Source organism: Polypterus senegalus, chromosome 10, assembly GCF_016835505.1.
Source record: "Polypterus senegalus isolate Bchr_013 chromosome 10, ASM1683550v1, whole genome shotgun sequence".
Classification (NCBI taxonomy): Eukaryota; Metazoa; Chordata; class Cladistia; order Polypteriformes; family Polypteridae; genus Polypterus; species Polypterus senegalus.
Genome location: NC_053163.1, coordinates 17,367,970 through 17,383,683, shown reverse-complemented (window position 1 = coordinate 17,383,683; position 15,714 = coordinate 17,367,970). Strand labels below are relative to the sequence as shown.

General features: G+C 38.4%; 1 protein-coding gene across 1 annotated transcript in view; it reads left to right on the top strand.

Moving 5' to 3' along the window:
* The window catches only part of LOC120536396 (brain-specific angiogenesis inhibitor 1-associated protein 2-like protein 2), a 33,443-nt gene extending 19,351 nt beyond the window's left edge, over positions 1–14,092 (top strand). Inside the window, exons 6-13 of the mRNA XM_039764720.1 lie at positions 1,411–1,557; positions 4,064–4,213; positions 5,461–5,581; positions 5,683–5,890; positions 7,180–7,248; positions 9,986–10,157; positions 12,747–12,787; positions 13,293–14,092. Of these exons, the coding sequence (XP_039620654.1) occupies positions 1,411–1,557; positions 4,064–4,213; positions 5,461–5,581; positions 5,683–5,890; positions 7,180–7,248; positions 9,986–10,157; positions 12,747–12,787; positions 13,293–13,368 (984 nt within the window). The 3' untranslated portion in view covers positions 13,369–14,092. The remainder of the gene's footprint in view (positions 1–1,410; positions 1,558–4,063; positions 4,214–5,460; positions 5,582–5,682; positions 5,891–7,179; positions 7,249–9,985; positions 10,158–12,746; positions 12,788–13,292) is intronic.
* The last annotated feature ends 1,622 nt before the right edge of the window (positions 14,093–15,714 follow it).

The window sequence follows — 15,714 nt, the reverse complement described above, 5'->3', positions numbered from 1 at the left end:
ACACAGTTGGAAACTTGTTAAGGGTAAATTTCACACAAACATTAGGAGGTTTTTCTTTACACAGAGAACCACAGGCACCTGGAGTAAGTGACCAAGTGGTTTGGTAGACAGAAGGACTTTAGGGACCTTTAAAACTCGACATGATGTTATTTCAGAAGAATTAAGTGGGTAGGACTGGTGAGCTTTGTTGAGAAGAATGGCCCGTTCTCGTCTAGATTGTTCTAATGGTGTATTGGTAGAATATGATAGAGAAGCTTGATTTATGTAAAAGGAAAAGCTTTCATGATGCACATTTATTTTCTAGTCTGCTTCATGTTCCTTCATATTAAACAAAATTAAAATTTTATTTAGGCAGAACATTATGCAGAGCTTGGTTCTGATGCCTATCATTTTTTTTTTTTTGTCTTCAGTATGATCGATGCTCTGGTCTGTGTGGTGTTTACACGTTTCTCCATACCCCATAGGTAGACTGATGATTCTAATAGACTGGTGTGATGGTGCCATGGATATAACCATGGCTTCACTGATCCAGGAACCACAATCTCCCCACTTTCATGCATTTATTTATTTGTTATTTTAACATGGTAACCCATCTTCTGTGTCATGGAAATGAACTATTTACACTTACTGGAAATGCTAAAATTGTCTTTTTTCAGTGATTTTTGGGTGTATGTGATGGACTGGCTTTGTTCATGCCTTTCTCTTGCCTTGCAACTGATCCTGGCAGGGCAGACTCTAATCCAGTGATCTCAGACTCCAGAATCCAAGATCCCCAAAACATTTTAACAGAGCTCTTAGAAAACAGAAAATCAACCATGTTGGAAATGTGCTATTGCACAAATGAGAGCTGCAACAAGCCATGGAATTAAAGAACGGGTTTAATTAGAAGACTCTGCACCTAATTCATGAACTGGTTTGAGAGAAATTGGTTGGAGGTGGATGCCCTGACATAGTTTGGCTTCTGTAATTTGACTCACTTCATATTTCAGTTCTGTTTGGGTGCCATTTTAGGGAAAGAAATTAAGCAATTCAGAGGAACAATGAGGAAATTCAGGGGAATAAATCTTAAAAAGCAAGTTAATTAAAATGAAAGGAAAAGGAGTTAATTAGCAGCAAAAATTGGTCACCATTTAAGATAAAGGTTAGACTGAAAACCTGCAGCCACTGTGGCCCTCCAGGACCGGAGTTTGAGACCACTGCTCTAACCCCTTATAGTCTTATATTGAAGTAAGTATGTTTAAATTATTTAATGAATGAATAGCCATGTAATTGTTATATTATTCTACTCTGACAATACTACATGTTATCAGTTTAGTTTGTTCATAAGTGTTCATTATCAAAATTTCAGGGATGGCTCTAATTGAATGAGTTCCTCCCTGACATGTTTGCTTTGATTTTCTTCTCACTCAGGATCTCATTGAGACTTTAGAGAGGGAAGCTCAGGTGTTTCTGAGAGAGAGCTTAAGAGAAGCTGAAAAGGAAGAACTGCGACGGTACCGCTTTCTAGCAGAGAAGCACTGCGGCCTGATTCAGTCACTGCTTTATCTCATTAACAAGGTGAGGCCTTAACTTGCCATCCTCCTTCTGATTGCCAGATTGCTAAAGTTGCTCGATTATTGCTTAACCGACTGATTACAAAACGGTCTAATAATGTGAAACCTTCAGGCTTGCTGACATGTGAACACCTTGAACCGCTACTGCTGTCTGATATCGTAAGGCACATAAAATGTTAGATCGCATTGAGTGAGGGAACTTTGTGTTTAGGCTCTATAGTGGCTAGTGACAATATTTACAATACAATACAATACAATTTATTTTTGTATAGCCCAAAATCACACAGGAAGTGCCGCAATGGGCTTTAACAGGCCCTGCCTCTTGACAGCCCCCCAGCCTTGACTCTCTGAGAAGACAAGGAAAAACTCCCAATAAAAACCTTGTAGGGAAAAATGGAAGAAACCTCGGGAAAGGCAGTTCAAAGAGAGACCCCTTTCCAGGTAGGTTGGTCGTGCAGTGGGTGTCAAAAGTAGGGGGTCAATACAATACAATACACAGAACAGAACAATTCCTTAATACAGCATAATAATAAAAATTTTAGAAGTACGGTTTAACAGTAGATGATATGACATAATTAGGTTTGGATATTTTTAGAGTCCTGGAGACCTCATCCATCTAGCTGCATCTCCATTTGGCCATGCCACGGCTGAAACGTTGCTCCGATGAAAGGACCCCTCTTTCCCATGATTCCTGTGATCCTCCATCAGGGATGACTTTACCATAGGCAGGCAAACAACTTGGCAGGTGGGCCGTGGCACCAATGGCCACATTTGGGCACCGAGAAAAGAAACAGAATAGGTGAGGGTTAGTATTCAAATATAATTATTCATGTTACTTATGTTATAGTGCTAATGACTAACAACAGAGATGCAGTATGTACAGTTAATCAGCAGCTCTAGTCAGGATATGCTAAACTGAAGTAGTGAGTCTTCAGCCGGGATTTAAAGGCTGAGACCGAGGGGGCATCTCTTATGGAAGCAGGAAGACCATTCCACAGTTTAGGGGCCCTGTAACTAAAAGCTATTTCTGGAGCTGTGTGTGCAGTTCAGGTCACCACACTACAAAAAGACAGTGCCGCTCTATGAGAATAACCAAGTGCACCCTGGGAAAAAGGATCCTGATAAAATAAGAGTGCTAAACGTCTTAAGTCATTAACACTGAAGACTGCATGGAGGGCCTAATTTTTCATATTTCTCAAGGACATATATAAACTTTATCCAGCAGCATTCTTCCATTTAAATAGTAAATGATATCCTTGAAACCACAGAGTGGAGATTAAGAGGAAGTGCATTTAAATACTATGTCACATTACACGTCTTTTCCAGTAATTTTCATAATTTTGATGAGCCAGAGGTAGTTAAAGTGGACTTCTGTGACCGCCGGTCATGTAGTTTCACATATCCAGCGACTACTCTGCCATTCACCCTTACATCTTAGAGTTGGGCTCTATGCATGTGAGAGCTGACAACCAATGAGTGCTTGCTTGGTACGGTACATGATAATGTACCTATGAGGAATAAAAATATAGCTGTTTCAGATCTCGAAAGCAGGACAGACGCTTGTCTGTCTGTCTTCTGTTTTATATATCACTAGCTGTGTAAGCCTGTGCTGTAAAAAGCCTGGGGTCCTAGAAACTATTGAAATCGTCAGAAAAAATAATGTAAATGTAGAGATGTCAGGTAATTCAAACAAACTTTTCTGGGCATCTCTTTCCTAGGAGGATTTGTTTTGCTGATGTGCTCGCATCACTTGTGCATTAGCGTCGGGAGGAAAAGTAAAAGGGATATCATTTTGCCGATGTTAGTGGCTAAGCAACTTTGTCGTTCTTCTGAGGTAGGCCTTGCTGGTGTTATTAGCGGCTAAGCGAGTTTTTTGCTTCCTTGGAGGCGGAGCTTTTACTGACTCCACCTCTCACTTCCGGGCTGGACAGACACACACACTTCCATGCATAGACATTTATATATAAGACAATGAAGGGAAGAAAAAAGAAAGGACAGAGATTAGTTATTCAAAAAGAGCCTGTAAATATGAATTTGCCATACCTGTGAACCCTTTGCCTGGGCACCATCTTCACCAGGCAGCACATTATTGGCTCAGAATACTCTGGAAATGTGCAGCTGTGCTGGATAGTTGTCATTCAGTCATCTAATTTTACATCCCCTACAATATCTTCTTGTGTAATCTGACATCCTCTGGCGACAAGATCAGCAACTGTACTTTTCAAGTCTGACATCCTCGAAATGTGACATCAGCTGAAGACCGAAGCCAGTAAGCACTTCTGTACTCATCGTGATCTTAGACATCTGCAACAAACTACAGAGTCATGTAGTTAATGCCATACCACTGACCAATGTTAAAAATTATATGGATGCAATATTAGGACAGTTTAGCTAGGGTGAAATACTGTATGGTCTACTGACATTTGTCAAATTTGTTAAGTTTTAAATAAGCCATGCTGGTTGGAGAAGTTAAGGAGGTCTCTTTTTAATCTGCTGCTCTTGTGTTACAGAATGGGGCTTCCCTACAACAGCAGGCTGAGGTCTGGAGAGAGAGGGTCAACGAGACACGGTCTGGGTCTCACCTCCGACCCGCTGGCCGTATCCCAAGACCCAGAACACCTTCTGGGCTACAGACACCAACATCCATCAGTTCACACACAGTATGTGAAATTTTATATACTAAGTAAGGCATTCAATTCGTATTGAATTGTATTTTCCTCAATGCTAAAAATGTGGCACGACACTTGGGCAGTTGAATAACTGACTAACAGATAAAAACTTTGTCAAAATAAACAGAAAAGGTCAAATCACTAAAAACTAAAGTCAAACATCCACTAATGAAGGTTCAAAGTCAAAACTAAATTCAAATGCACACGAGAAAGATTTAGATTATCGACAATGATAAATAACCAGGAAATGTCTGATGCCAAAGCCACACTGACTAATCAGATTGCTTTTAGGGACTAGTTACAAATACAGTAGTGTTTTATTATATTTTAGATGCTTAGAACACAAATCACTATCATTGGTAAAAAATAATTGTGGACCAGAGGTCTGTGTCAATTCTTGTACTGTGTATCCAATATCCTACAGGTTTTGTTAAGTTCTGATTTGTAGAATAACATAATCATATTTGTAAGAACCACAAACACTCAGATTTTGTAAGCTTGTAGTCTGTGTATGTTTTTTACTTTTTTTTAGCATGTGCTAGTGATAAAAGCTATGGCATCCATATGCTGTCAGCCTCTTAAATTTCAAAAGGAAATAAAATAATAAAGTTCTATAATATTTTAGAATAAATATGAAATTAAGTTTAATAAATATTATGAAAAGCAAAAATCTATCTATCTATCTATCTATCTATCTATCTATCTATCTATCTATCTATCTATCTATCTATCTATCTTCTTGACTACTATACTAAAATTATTATCTATCTATCTATCTATCTATCTATCTATCTATCTATCTATCTATCTATCTATCTATCTATCTATCTATCTATCTATCTATCTATCTTCTTGACTACTATACTAAAATTGCTATCTATCTATCTATCTATCTATCTATCTATCTATCTATCTATCTATCTATCTATCTATCTATCTATCTATCTATCTATCTATCTATCTATCTATCTATCTATCTATCTATCTAAAATAATGGCAGCTTTAGGTTGGTTGGCGTTTGGAGATTCTTTTTATGGATGGTTCCTGCCTTAACACTTTCAGCTTCATGGATAGCCTCTGTCACTGGCTGTAAACTAAATACAGCAGAATTCAGAATGTTATGTTTCTAAGAATATTGCCCAGAGGTTTTGGCCACAATTAAGTCTACGTTTTATCTTCTTTTAATCTCACAATCAGCAAAAACAGCAGTATATTGATTTAACCTTTGGTTCCTATAGTCTGGAAACTCTGTGAGCAGCTTCTATCCAATCTCCCAGATAAGCGAGAGAGAAATAGACATGGAGCGAGAACGACAAACTAGGGAGAGCCATGATCACAATCAAAGACCGCCCTCTAGAGGTGGGAGGTTTATTTATTTATTTATTTATTTTTTTAATCATTTAACTCTTTCCCACCAAAACAATAACTTCCAACTTGATTTCTTCTTTGTTCTTACTAAGGGTCCTCACATTCTGGAATACGGTCACGCTCTGGATCCCTGGGAAACAGCCTGGAACTGAGAGAAGGTGAACAGGTCCAGGCATTGGTGTCTCATGATGCTGGCACCAATGTTACCCTGCTGAGCTTCTCTTCCGGGGATGTCCTTACTGTGTTGGTGCCGGAAGCTCAAAACGGTTGGCTTTATGGACAATTAGATGGTACTTCTAGGTGAGTAATGGTGTAGGACAGAAGTCATGTTTTTTAAATCAGTTACATTAACATATTCATCTATCCATTATCAAACTGGTTTCTTCCCATTCAGTGTTAAGGCACCACAGCCTATCATGGAAGTGCTGAGTGTAAGGCAGGATATGAGCCTGAACTGGATACCAGCCTATTTCAGTAAAGGAACTGTTAGAAGTGTTAAATTATTTGATGTGATAAATGACATTACTAATCCAGTCCAGCAAACTGTCCTACTCCAGATGGCCAAATATTTCAAGATTTTATGTTTTAAATCAAAATGAATAATATACATGGCCATTTGTAATGTTTGGAACAAAGACACATTTTCCTTGGTTTAGCCCAGTGCTCCATTTTAAAAATACAAATCAAACAATTCACACATGATTAAAAGTGTATTTGCATACATTTCAGTCACAGCATGCAGATATGACAACACTTTTTCATGGCCCCCTCATTTCACGTCTGAAATTGTTCCATTTTTTTTTTTTTTTTTGATACTTTAATAATCTTTTTATCTTTTATTTTAACTATTATTTTTTATTGCACTACACTATATTATTAATATTTTTATTTTTTAAAAACACATTCTCATAGACTAGACACCAATAATTTTTTAACACTGTGGACTAAAGTCATTTCTGGGTCATTAAGTCATTAAGGGACCCGAATCTTGCTTCATTAGTTTCATAGTAGATCTGCCTCTGCGTAAATGTGAAAAAGTAAGTGGACTCCATGAATTTTTTTTTTTTTGTCCTTCCTTTTTTAACATTGTCTTTGTAGAGTTAACAAGATATGCACAGAATATGTCACAAATTAGACAAAGAAAGCCACAGAAAGCTTTGGGGCAGCCACCCATATATTATTTCCTGGCTGCAAAATGGCTGAATAATTGTACTAATGTGTTCAGATTGGAGTCCAGAACAGAACTGATTACAGATGGTTAAAATGGCGGGTTTAAGGTCAAACAAAGGAAATGGTATCATTAATGGGGCCGGAACCAGAAGTGATGACATCAAGGCCAGGCAGAGTTTCCCATAAGTGGTCTGCTGAGAAGTGAGAAAAAGAGTCCGGCACTCCGCCACCTCCTGGTCTGGCGTGGAATTACCCTCGTTCAGGCTCTCCCGTGCGCATGTGTGTGTGACAACATACACTTGAAGGAAACCTCATTTGTCAGTAGCATGGTGGTGCTGAACTCCTGCAGCATAGCTTCAGTGGACACAAATAAATCTTTTTTTTTTTGTAACCATCATCATTCTCACTTCTCTTTGCAGCCAAGGCTGGTTTCCGGCAGCATACGTCCAGGCGCTGAGACTGTCACCAGGGGACTCAGTAGGCAGTAGGTAAGTTAACACAATGCCTTGCCTCAGTGGTTCTCAACCTGTGGGGCGGGCCCACCTAGGGGGACGCAAAGTAACAAAAAGGGGGGTGTGAAGATGTGAAAAAAAGAAAACAAGAATCGAAAATATGAAAAAGACTAATTAACTTAAACTACATTCTGATACTAGAAAAATAAATATAGAGTTAGATAAATGTCGATAAAAGTTAAGTAGGTACAATAAAATATGCATCTATGATATATCATTAATTAAAAAAAAACAAATTGGTACTAGTAGGGTCTTTTCAAAAAAACGTTAGGGGGGTGCAATTAAAACTGTTATGAAAACTCGGGTCGCAAATACTTAAAGTTTGAGAAACGCTGGCTTACCCAGACTTTTGGAAAGTGCACAACAGTCCCGTCCCCTCTACCTTTCAGATTATCCTTACATACCCACTGCTGGTCCAAATTCAACATTTCTGATAGTTTGAGTTAGTCTTAATAGTGAAGATTGTGGGAGCTCTTCTACTTTATTGGCTTTGTTTAAAGAGTCACAGTAGATTTGTTCATTCCCATCTTTCCTGGTGACACCTTTGTCTAATGTGTGAAGTTAGCTATCAACAAATTGTTTTTAAATCCTGTAAATGTGAAGCTTTAAATTCTTGTCTCTGTGGATGAAAAAGGGAAATACAGATTTCATGTTTTCCTGTGTAAAATTTTTTGTCCAAAATTCTGTGCCAGTGAGCAATCCTCCAACCTATCTCACTTCATTAGCCATATGTCTGTGTAAACCTGTCAGATTATTAAAAAAATATAATTTAACTGTCAATAAGGTGTGAACTATACAACTTTATGGAAGGGTCAGAATGCTTTGTTCCTGCTGTACACCTAATGTATGTCAAAATGAGAGTCTATCAGTTAAGAATTTCAGTCAGACCCAAAATGGATCTGAAGCTCATGTGCTTGTGTGTGTGTGTATATATATATATATATATATATATATATATATATATATATATATATATATATATATATATATATATATATATAGTAATCCTCGCTATTTCACGCTTCGACTTTCGCGGCTTCACTTTATCGCGGATTTTAAATGTAAGCACATCACGGATTTTTCACTGGTTCGCCCTTTCTGCAGACAATGGGTCTTTTAATTTAGCTTACATGCTTCCTCAATTTGATTGCCCAGTTGATTTCATACAAGGGACACTATTGGCGGATGGCTATACAACTTTATGGAAGGGTCAGAATGCTTTGTTCCTGCTGTACACCTAATGTATCAAAATGAGAGTCTATCAGTTAAGAATTTCAGTCAGACCCAAAATTGAAGCTCGATCACATTTGTCAAGTTCTATTTAGTCCATATGTGTGTGTGTAATTATATCCGGCCCGAGATCATTTTATATATATACTAAAACTCCTTTATCAATGCTCACTGGTTACAATCAGGCTTTCTGCAGATAATTTGCTTACATGCTTCCTCAATTTGATTGCCCAGTTGATTTCATACAAGGGACACTTGTGGCGGATGGCTTAGAAGCTACCCAATCAGAGCATGTATTACATATTAACTAAAACTCCTCAATGCTATAAGATATGCTTCTAATGGCAGCCAAGGTGCCTTTGGCAAGCGCTTGTTTTGTTTGCTTCTCTCTGTCTCTCCTGACTGACGTGCTCAGAACCGGGGGTGTGAGCAGAGGGGGCTGTTTACACAGTGGCTGTTTGCCTAGAAGATAGGACGCTCCTCTACAAAATGGCGCTTTATCGCAGTGCTTCTGTATACTTAAAAACACGTATTGATTTTTTGATTGTTTGCTTTTCTTAGCGAGCGCTCTCTCTGACATTATCTGCTCTTCACGGTGCTCCTTTGAAGAGGAAGATATGTTTGCATTCTTTTAATTGTGAGAAAGAACTGTCATCTCTGTCTTGTAATGAAGCACAGTTTAAACGTTTGACTAAAGGGTGTTATTTCATGTCTAGAGGGCTCTAATAATGTTAACAGTGTGGGAAAGTTTATAAGGGCTTAAAATATATAAAAATAACTACACAAACATATGGTTTCTTCTTCATTGATTTTACCAATCGCGGGGGTCTGGAACGCATAACCCCGCGATCGAGTAGGGATTAATGTATATATACATATACTATATATATATATATATATATATTGTGTGTGTATATATATAGTGTATATATATATGCCTACAAGTTCCATGAGGCAATGGTGGGGCTACAATCCGATTGTCCTCATTTAGTCAGTCGCTAGTTAGGATCTCCATCCTGCGGTGCGCTCTTTTCAAAATGGAGTGCCTCCTTCCGTTGTCTGTGGGATTTACAGGTGGGGCAGAGTCAGTTGTCCTCCCTGGGAATCTGCTAAGTACTGGACAAAGAGAGGACAAAGCTAGTGTCAGTGCCCCCTCAAGCCCTAGGGTGGTAGTACCTACCTCAGATGAGCCGGAGAGTGGTCCACAGATGCGCGGGATTGACCATAGAGTGAGAGACAGTGTGTGTGTGTATATTCTAGTATATGTGTAACACTGCTTGTGTGTTTGTGCCTTTTGTTGCTGCTGTGTCACTGTTCCTGTACCAAGGTGATATGTTTCATTTTACTGTGTACAGATGACAGTAAACTTATGTATTTCCTGTGAAAGGCACTTCATAAATTCTGCTGTCGTTACATTGATGCATTAGTTTTTAACGTCAAATCCGTATGTCACCATTCACAGAACACCTTCTTCTTCTTACAGAACTCCCACCATGAGAAGCAGTCATAGTACAGGTGACCTCCTCAGCCAAGTTGCATCCTTACTGGCTTCAGGGAGTAGCAGCAATGGGATTTCCCCGCCTGCTCCTCCGCCTCTTCCACGTCCTATCACTCCTACCCCAACCAGGAAAACAGAAGATGTACAAGAGGACAAGGTGGGCAGAACATTTTTAATTCTCTCAAACAGGGTGACCCTGTGAGAATTTTCATATCGAGAGACCAAGAGAGTTCCTGCATGAGCCATAACTTCCATAAATTTTTATTTCTTTTTTTTACGAAAGATGTTCTGTGCCGTTTTTGAGCTGGCGAGTTAAACATTATCCCATGTTTTCCCACCAGCAGGGAATGTTTGCCTCCATCCTGTTCTCGATGACGCCACAGCCATCTTTCTGGTGGCTGAAAGGCGGGAGTTCCATGTGTTAGGTGTGGGGTGAGCCAGTGTCGAGTGGGATTGCAGTGCTCTTGTAACCCTCTTCCCTCACCCCTGACCACCTCACTTTCTTATCTTAATCATAACACTCTACATATTTATTTTTAGCTCTGTCAAAGCAAGAAGTTAGCTAATTCATGAATAACAAGATTATTATTGTCTTGATCTAATGCATTTCAAGATACATTACACTCATTTAAAGCATGAGCTCAAGAGATCGAATATGAAATTCTGTGATTGTTTTGGAGTTATTTATGAGACTACATATAGAAGTGAAAATTCAAATTGGTTTTGTTTATTTGAGCCAAGATTGAACTCCTGCTTTAATTGAGAGCTCCTCTGTCTGCATGCACCCGTATTGCAAACTCACATCATTTATTCTGTTGGCTTCTTAAAGTTTTAATTACTTCATACAGGTATGGCATATAATGAGGTTGTCCCTGGTATGCTCATGTATCTAGATGGCCTGGGTGGTTAGACATCACAATGATTATTTTTACTTATGGTGTACAGTACACAAAAACTGTTATGTGTGTAACCAGATTTGAAAAATAACTATTTGATAATTGTGATTTGTGAGCCCAATTACTGTATGTTAGCATACATGCGGCTGAATTAAAGACGGTTCTTTCAGGCAGGCTTAAATGATTAGGACTGGGGTGCTGGTCACAAAGAATGTGCTGTGTTCGAGTCTTAGAGGAGGACAGTCCATGTATAACATATTGAAATAGCTGAGATTGCCATACCTGGCAATTTTTGTTAGTAGCTTATTAACTATGCAAAATGTATGGGTATTTATAATGGCCATGGACCTTCTATAAGCTAGAAGTTGTCTGCAAGAAGTTTCTCTTTGGCCTGGATTTGTATGTATAAATGATTATACTACAGTATAAATTGAGAGTGAAAGTTGCATTTTTTTTCCACTTTTATAAATATACCACTATACAATAATGGCCATGCACAACTTTGGGTTCAAATAAAATATTTTGCCTTTTGCTTCCAATGCCCTCTTACAGAAACACCAGCCACAATGAACAATTATCGGTTCTTTCCCATTGCATCCCACTGCCTCCCGACTCTGACTCAAAAAAGTGCAGCTATAGGCTGTCATTTAAATCTGACCCAGGAACTGTTTCTGGTGTCACGTCTAAATTGTCTGGAGTACTTCTAAGTTGTGTTCAAACCAGGGATATCCTCTCCTGGTAGTACCAAAAGACAGGGCTACTCTATATTTATAAAATCCTAAGCCTCAAAGTGCAATGATTTTATGTGACGTTTTTTGTCACGCTTTAAATTGGGTTTATTTTTTAGATTCTTATTTCATTTTTAAATTATAAACTAAAAAATATCAAGAACTAACATTCTGCGAGATGAGACTTAACCATGCCGGGGCCGGAAATAAAAGACAAAGAGTAGGACAGGTGCTGTACAGGCTTTTAAATGTTCGAAGCAACATGCATCAGCAGCAGCAGCTGATCGAGCAAAGAGGAGGTAAATAAAAAACGGTATTTGTTTCCCATTGTATCACCGTTTAAGAGGGGGTTTTATATCTATAATATATAATATATTTTATATAATATATGTGTGTATGTATATACAGTGCATCTGGAAATTATTCACAGCGCATCATTTTTTTCCACATTTTGTTATGTTACAGCCTTATTCCAAAATAGATTCAATTCATTGTTTTACTCAGAATTCTACACACAACACCCCATAATGAGAACGTGAAAAAGGTTTACTTGAGGTTTTTGCAAATTTATTAAAAATAAAAAAAAACGGAGAAATCCCATGTACATAAGTATTCACAGCCTTTGCCATTAGGCTCAACATTGAGCTCAGGTGCATCCTGTTTCCCCTGATCATCCTTGAGATGTTTCTGCAGCTTAGTCCACCTGTGATAAATTCAGTTGACTGGACATGATTTGGAAAGGCACACACCTGTCTATATAAGGTCCCACAGTTGACAGCTCGGTTGACAGGTGGAGTATCTGTAGGACTGAATAGCTTGGGGAGAGCTCAGCCTAAGTCACAGACACGGCAGCTTAGACGCTGTAACCATCCGGACTGTAAGGTTCTCCTGTTCTCTGCTTTGCGCCTTTGTAACCCAAAGTTTGTTGTTTTGTGTCTCAGGAGTGGCACTTGGCCATCGACTTAAGTGAGTTGAGTTGAATTTTTTTCCTTCCTCATTTCTTGGTGTGACCATCACATTTACATTATCAACTTATTTATCATATTTCTTTTTTGTATTAAATATATTACACCTCTTTATCGCTCATCTGTATTTACTCTTGTTTAATATTTTTCTTTTTAGGTATCTCAAAGACAGGACCACCATCCACAGTTATTTCCACGGTAAGATCAGTGAAAACAAACTCATTTCTTCATTTTTATATCATGCCATTCTTGAAATAAAATCATTTAGGTGTTCCGCGTTGACAATAATATGCATGATTAAAAGAAAACTCTTGGGTTTTTAAGACAGACATAAAGTAGTGTGGTAGACTTGAAACCTGCTGCTCGTCTTGGAAAATATCCATTGAGAAACGAAAGTATTTATTTCTGTAAGCAAATTACAAATGTCCTGGGTGTCACAATAGGCGCCACCATTATTCTTATTTATACAGCTCAGTCCTTCTAATTGGCCGAGGGGAGGTTTAGTTGATTAACACTATCAATTCACTAATGAAATTCCCTTTCCAGTCAATCTGAGCACTGATTTCTATCTTGGAGTAATAATGTCTGTAAAAACGCTGATGAGGAGAGAATGATTGTCTCTTTAAAAATCACACAACTATCAATGCTTTGTCTAATAATAAATGAGGTTTAAAATTGACCTGTTTTTTTCTCTGTTCCCTAGGGGCACCAATCCATTTGCAACCGTGAAGCTACGGCCTACAGTCACAAATGACCGATCTGCACCTCGAATTAAATGAAGTTCAGACATCTTTTTAAAGCGTGTAATGCTTATTCCTGCCGACTATACCATTTATTTTGCCGTGCTCCAGGCCATTTGCTTTCTGGAATGATATTAGGAGCTCTGAGTCATGCGTTTTGGGATTAGTAAAGTATTCTGTACGTCCTTCAATAATATTTGATAAGCAAGAAATTAAATTTGTAAACACCTCATTACTCCTTAATTGACTGTAAAGAGCCAACAGAGATTCCTTATTTATCATGTTGTGTATGAGGGGAGCGAAGAATTTAGGAAAGTGTTCTGAATTTGTCGGCTAATATTATTCATCCATTCATTTATTAATTTTTAACCCATTTATTTTTATTGCCTTGGGCTGGTAGCATTGGGTTCTAGACAGGAATCAGCCCTGGGTAGGATGCCAGTCCATCACACAGTCAGATCAAGAGTCACAAACCTAACAAGAATGCGTGTAGGCTGTGAGAGGGGAGACCGACTTTCTGGTGACAAACGTGCCCACAAAATGACAAGAGGGGGAAAACTACTCAAAGACCCTGGCTAGGCCCGTTTCTGAACCTTCCCTGGACATTAGGGTCTTTGTGAGGCAGAACTGACAGCCGTTGTACTAATATTGTTAATGATGTGAATACTTGATGCACAGGGTTAAGAAAGTACAGGTTTTAGGGTGGTCTGATGGAGCAAATCTGTTTCATTTAATTTGAATGTAAAGAAGGCAACATAAACATTTCTGCTAAAAACATCATACCATTTTTCCTGCTTGGCATCCTCTACTGGTATTGCATTTTTGGTTTTCTTCACATTAGGCAGTTGGTAATTAGAAATATACACTTGGTTCATTGAGGTCAGCTTAGTGAGGCAAAGCATAGGCTGCACAGGCCGACTATGCATTTACATGGTGGTCTCTCATGAACAAGTTGACTCTGTGTTGGATTCTCACCACACGTAGTCATTTTATTTAAACATTGATGTGCATTGAATATATTTAGATTTATACGTTTGCCGTGGAATATTTAAAACATGATTGCACTATTTAGAAAATGATTGCTAATGGCAAGCTGGTCATGGTACGTTGCTCAGCAGCTAGTTCATTAACGCTATTAGGACGAGTGTTAATGAGACGTAGCTAGCACTCATGAATACGGAATCGGTGGGCAGATGTTAACTTTACAAGGTTTACACTCCCTAATACTTAAGGGTTTCTAATATTTGTACATCTGCTTCTATTAATGTGCAGTGAATATTTTGCTTTTAAAAATGTGGTGGAGTGGTGGCTCTGAGGCTAGGGATTTGCACTGGCACTCGGAAGGTTGCTGGTTCGAATCCCATAAATGCCAATAGGGACTCTGCTCTGTTGGGCCCTTAAGCTGCAATTGCTGAGCGCTTTGAGTAGTGAGAAAAATGCTATATAAATGCAAAGAATTATTATTATTATTAAAGCTTTGCATCGAGAACGTTGGGCAGCTGAAGCACCTTAATTCTAGTAGTATAGATTTAATTTGGTGCGTATAGAGCACAGTGAAGTTCTTAACTGAATGTCCGACCATACAGCTAATCAGCACTCTGTAGCACCACGATATACCAGAGTGCATTCAAATACAGAACTTCATTGAATTTAATAAAAAAAGCACAAATCAGCTTACCCAATGCACTCCTTACCCATGTTTACTTGTCATTCATTTAGTTATGCAGCAGAGTAAAAGCAGCAAAGCAAAGGACTGAAAGGGTTGAGGGGAGGAAGCAGCAAAGAAATGGAGATGACGAGAAGCTGTCTCTGAGAGCGGGCAGGTGCCAGTCTACCTTTAGTTTTCAGCTTCCTCTGGATTGTGTTTGTCTTTCTGTTGTTCTTGTGGAATATCCTCTCTTTATACTCCAAATGTAAATCTTACAAATGTAAAGATGAGTGCAGCAAATATAATCATTGTCTAGCTCACCAGTGTGATTTATGCTTTACAGTTATTGGTGTATCAAGCAGTATGTGCATCACCCATGTACGGGTGTTCTTTAAGAATTTGAGCCAAAATACAACTAATACTGCATTGCTTCCAATAAATTCAAGACGTGCCCTCTTTCAAAACAGATTTTGAAGAAAACAAATTACTGGTATTTGTAAGAATTACAGGTAAATACAGTGGTGTGAAAAACTATTTGCCCCCTTCCTGATTTCTTATTCTTTTGCATGTTTGTCACACAAAATGTTTCTGATCATCAAACACATTTAACCATTAGTCAAATATAACACAAGTAAACACAAAATGCAGTTTTTAAATGATGGTTTTATTATTTAGGAGAAAAAAATCCAAACCTACATGGCCCTGTGTGAAAAAGTAATTGCCCCCTGAACCTAATA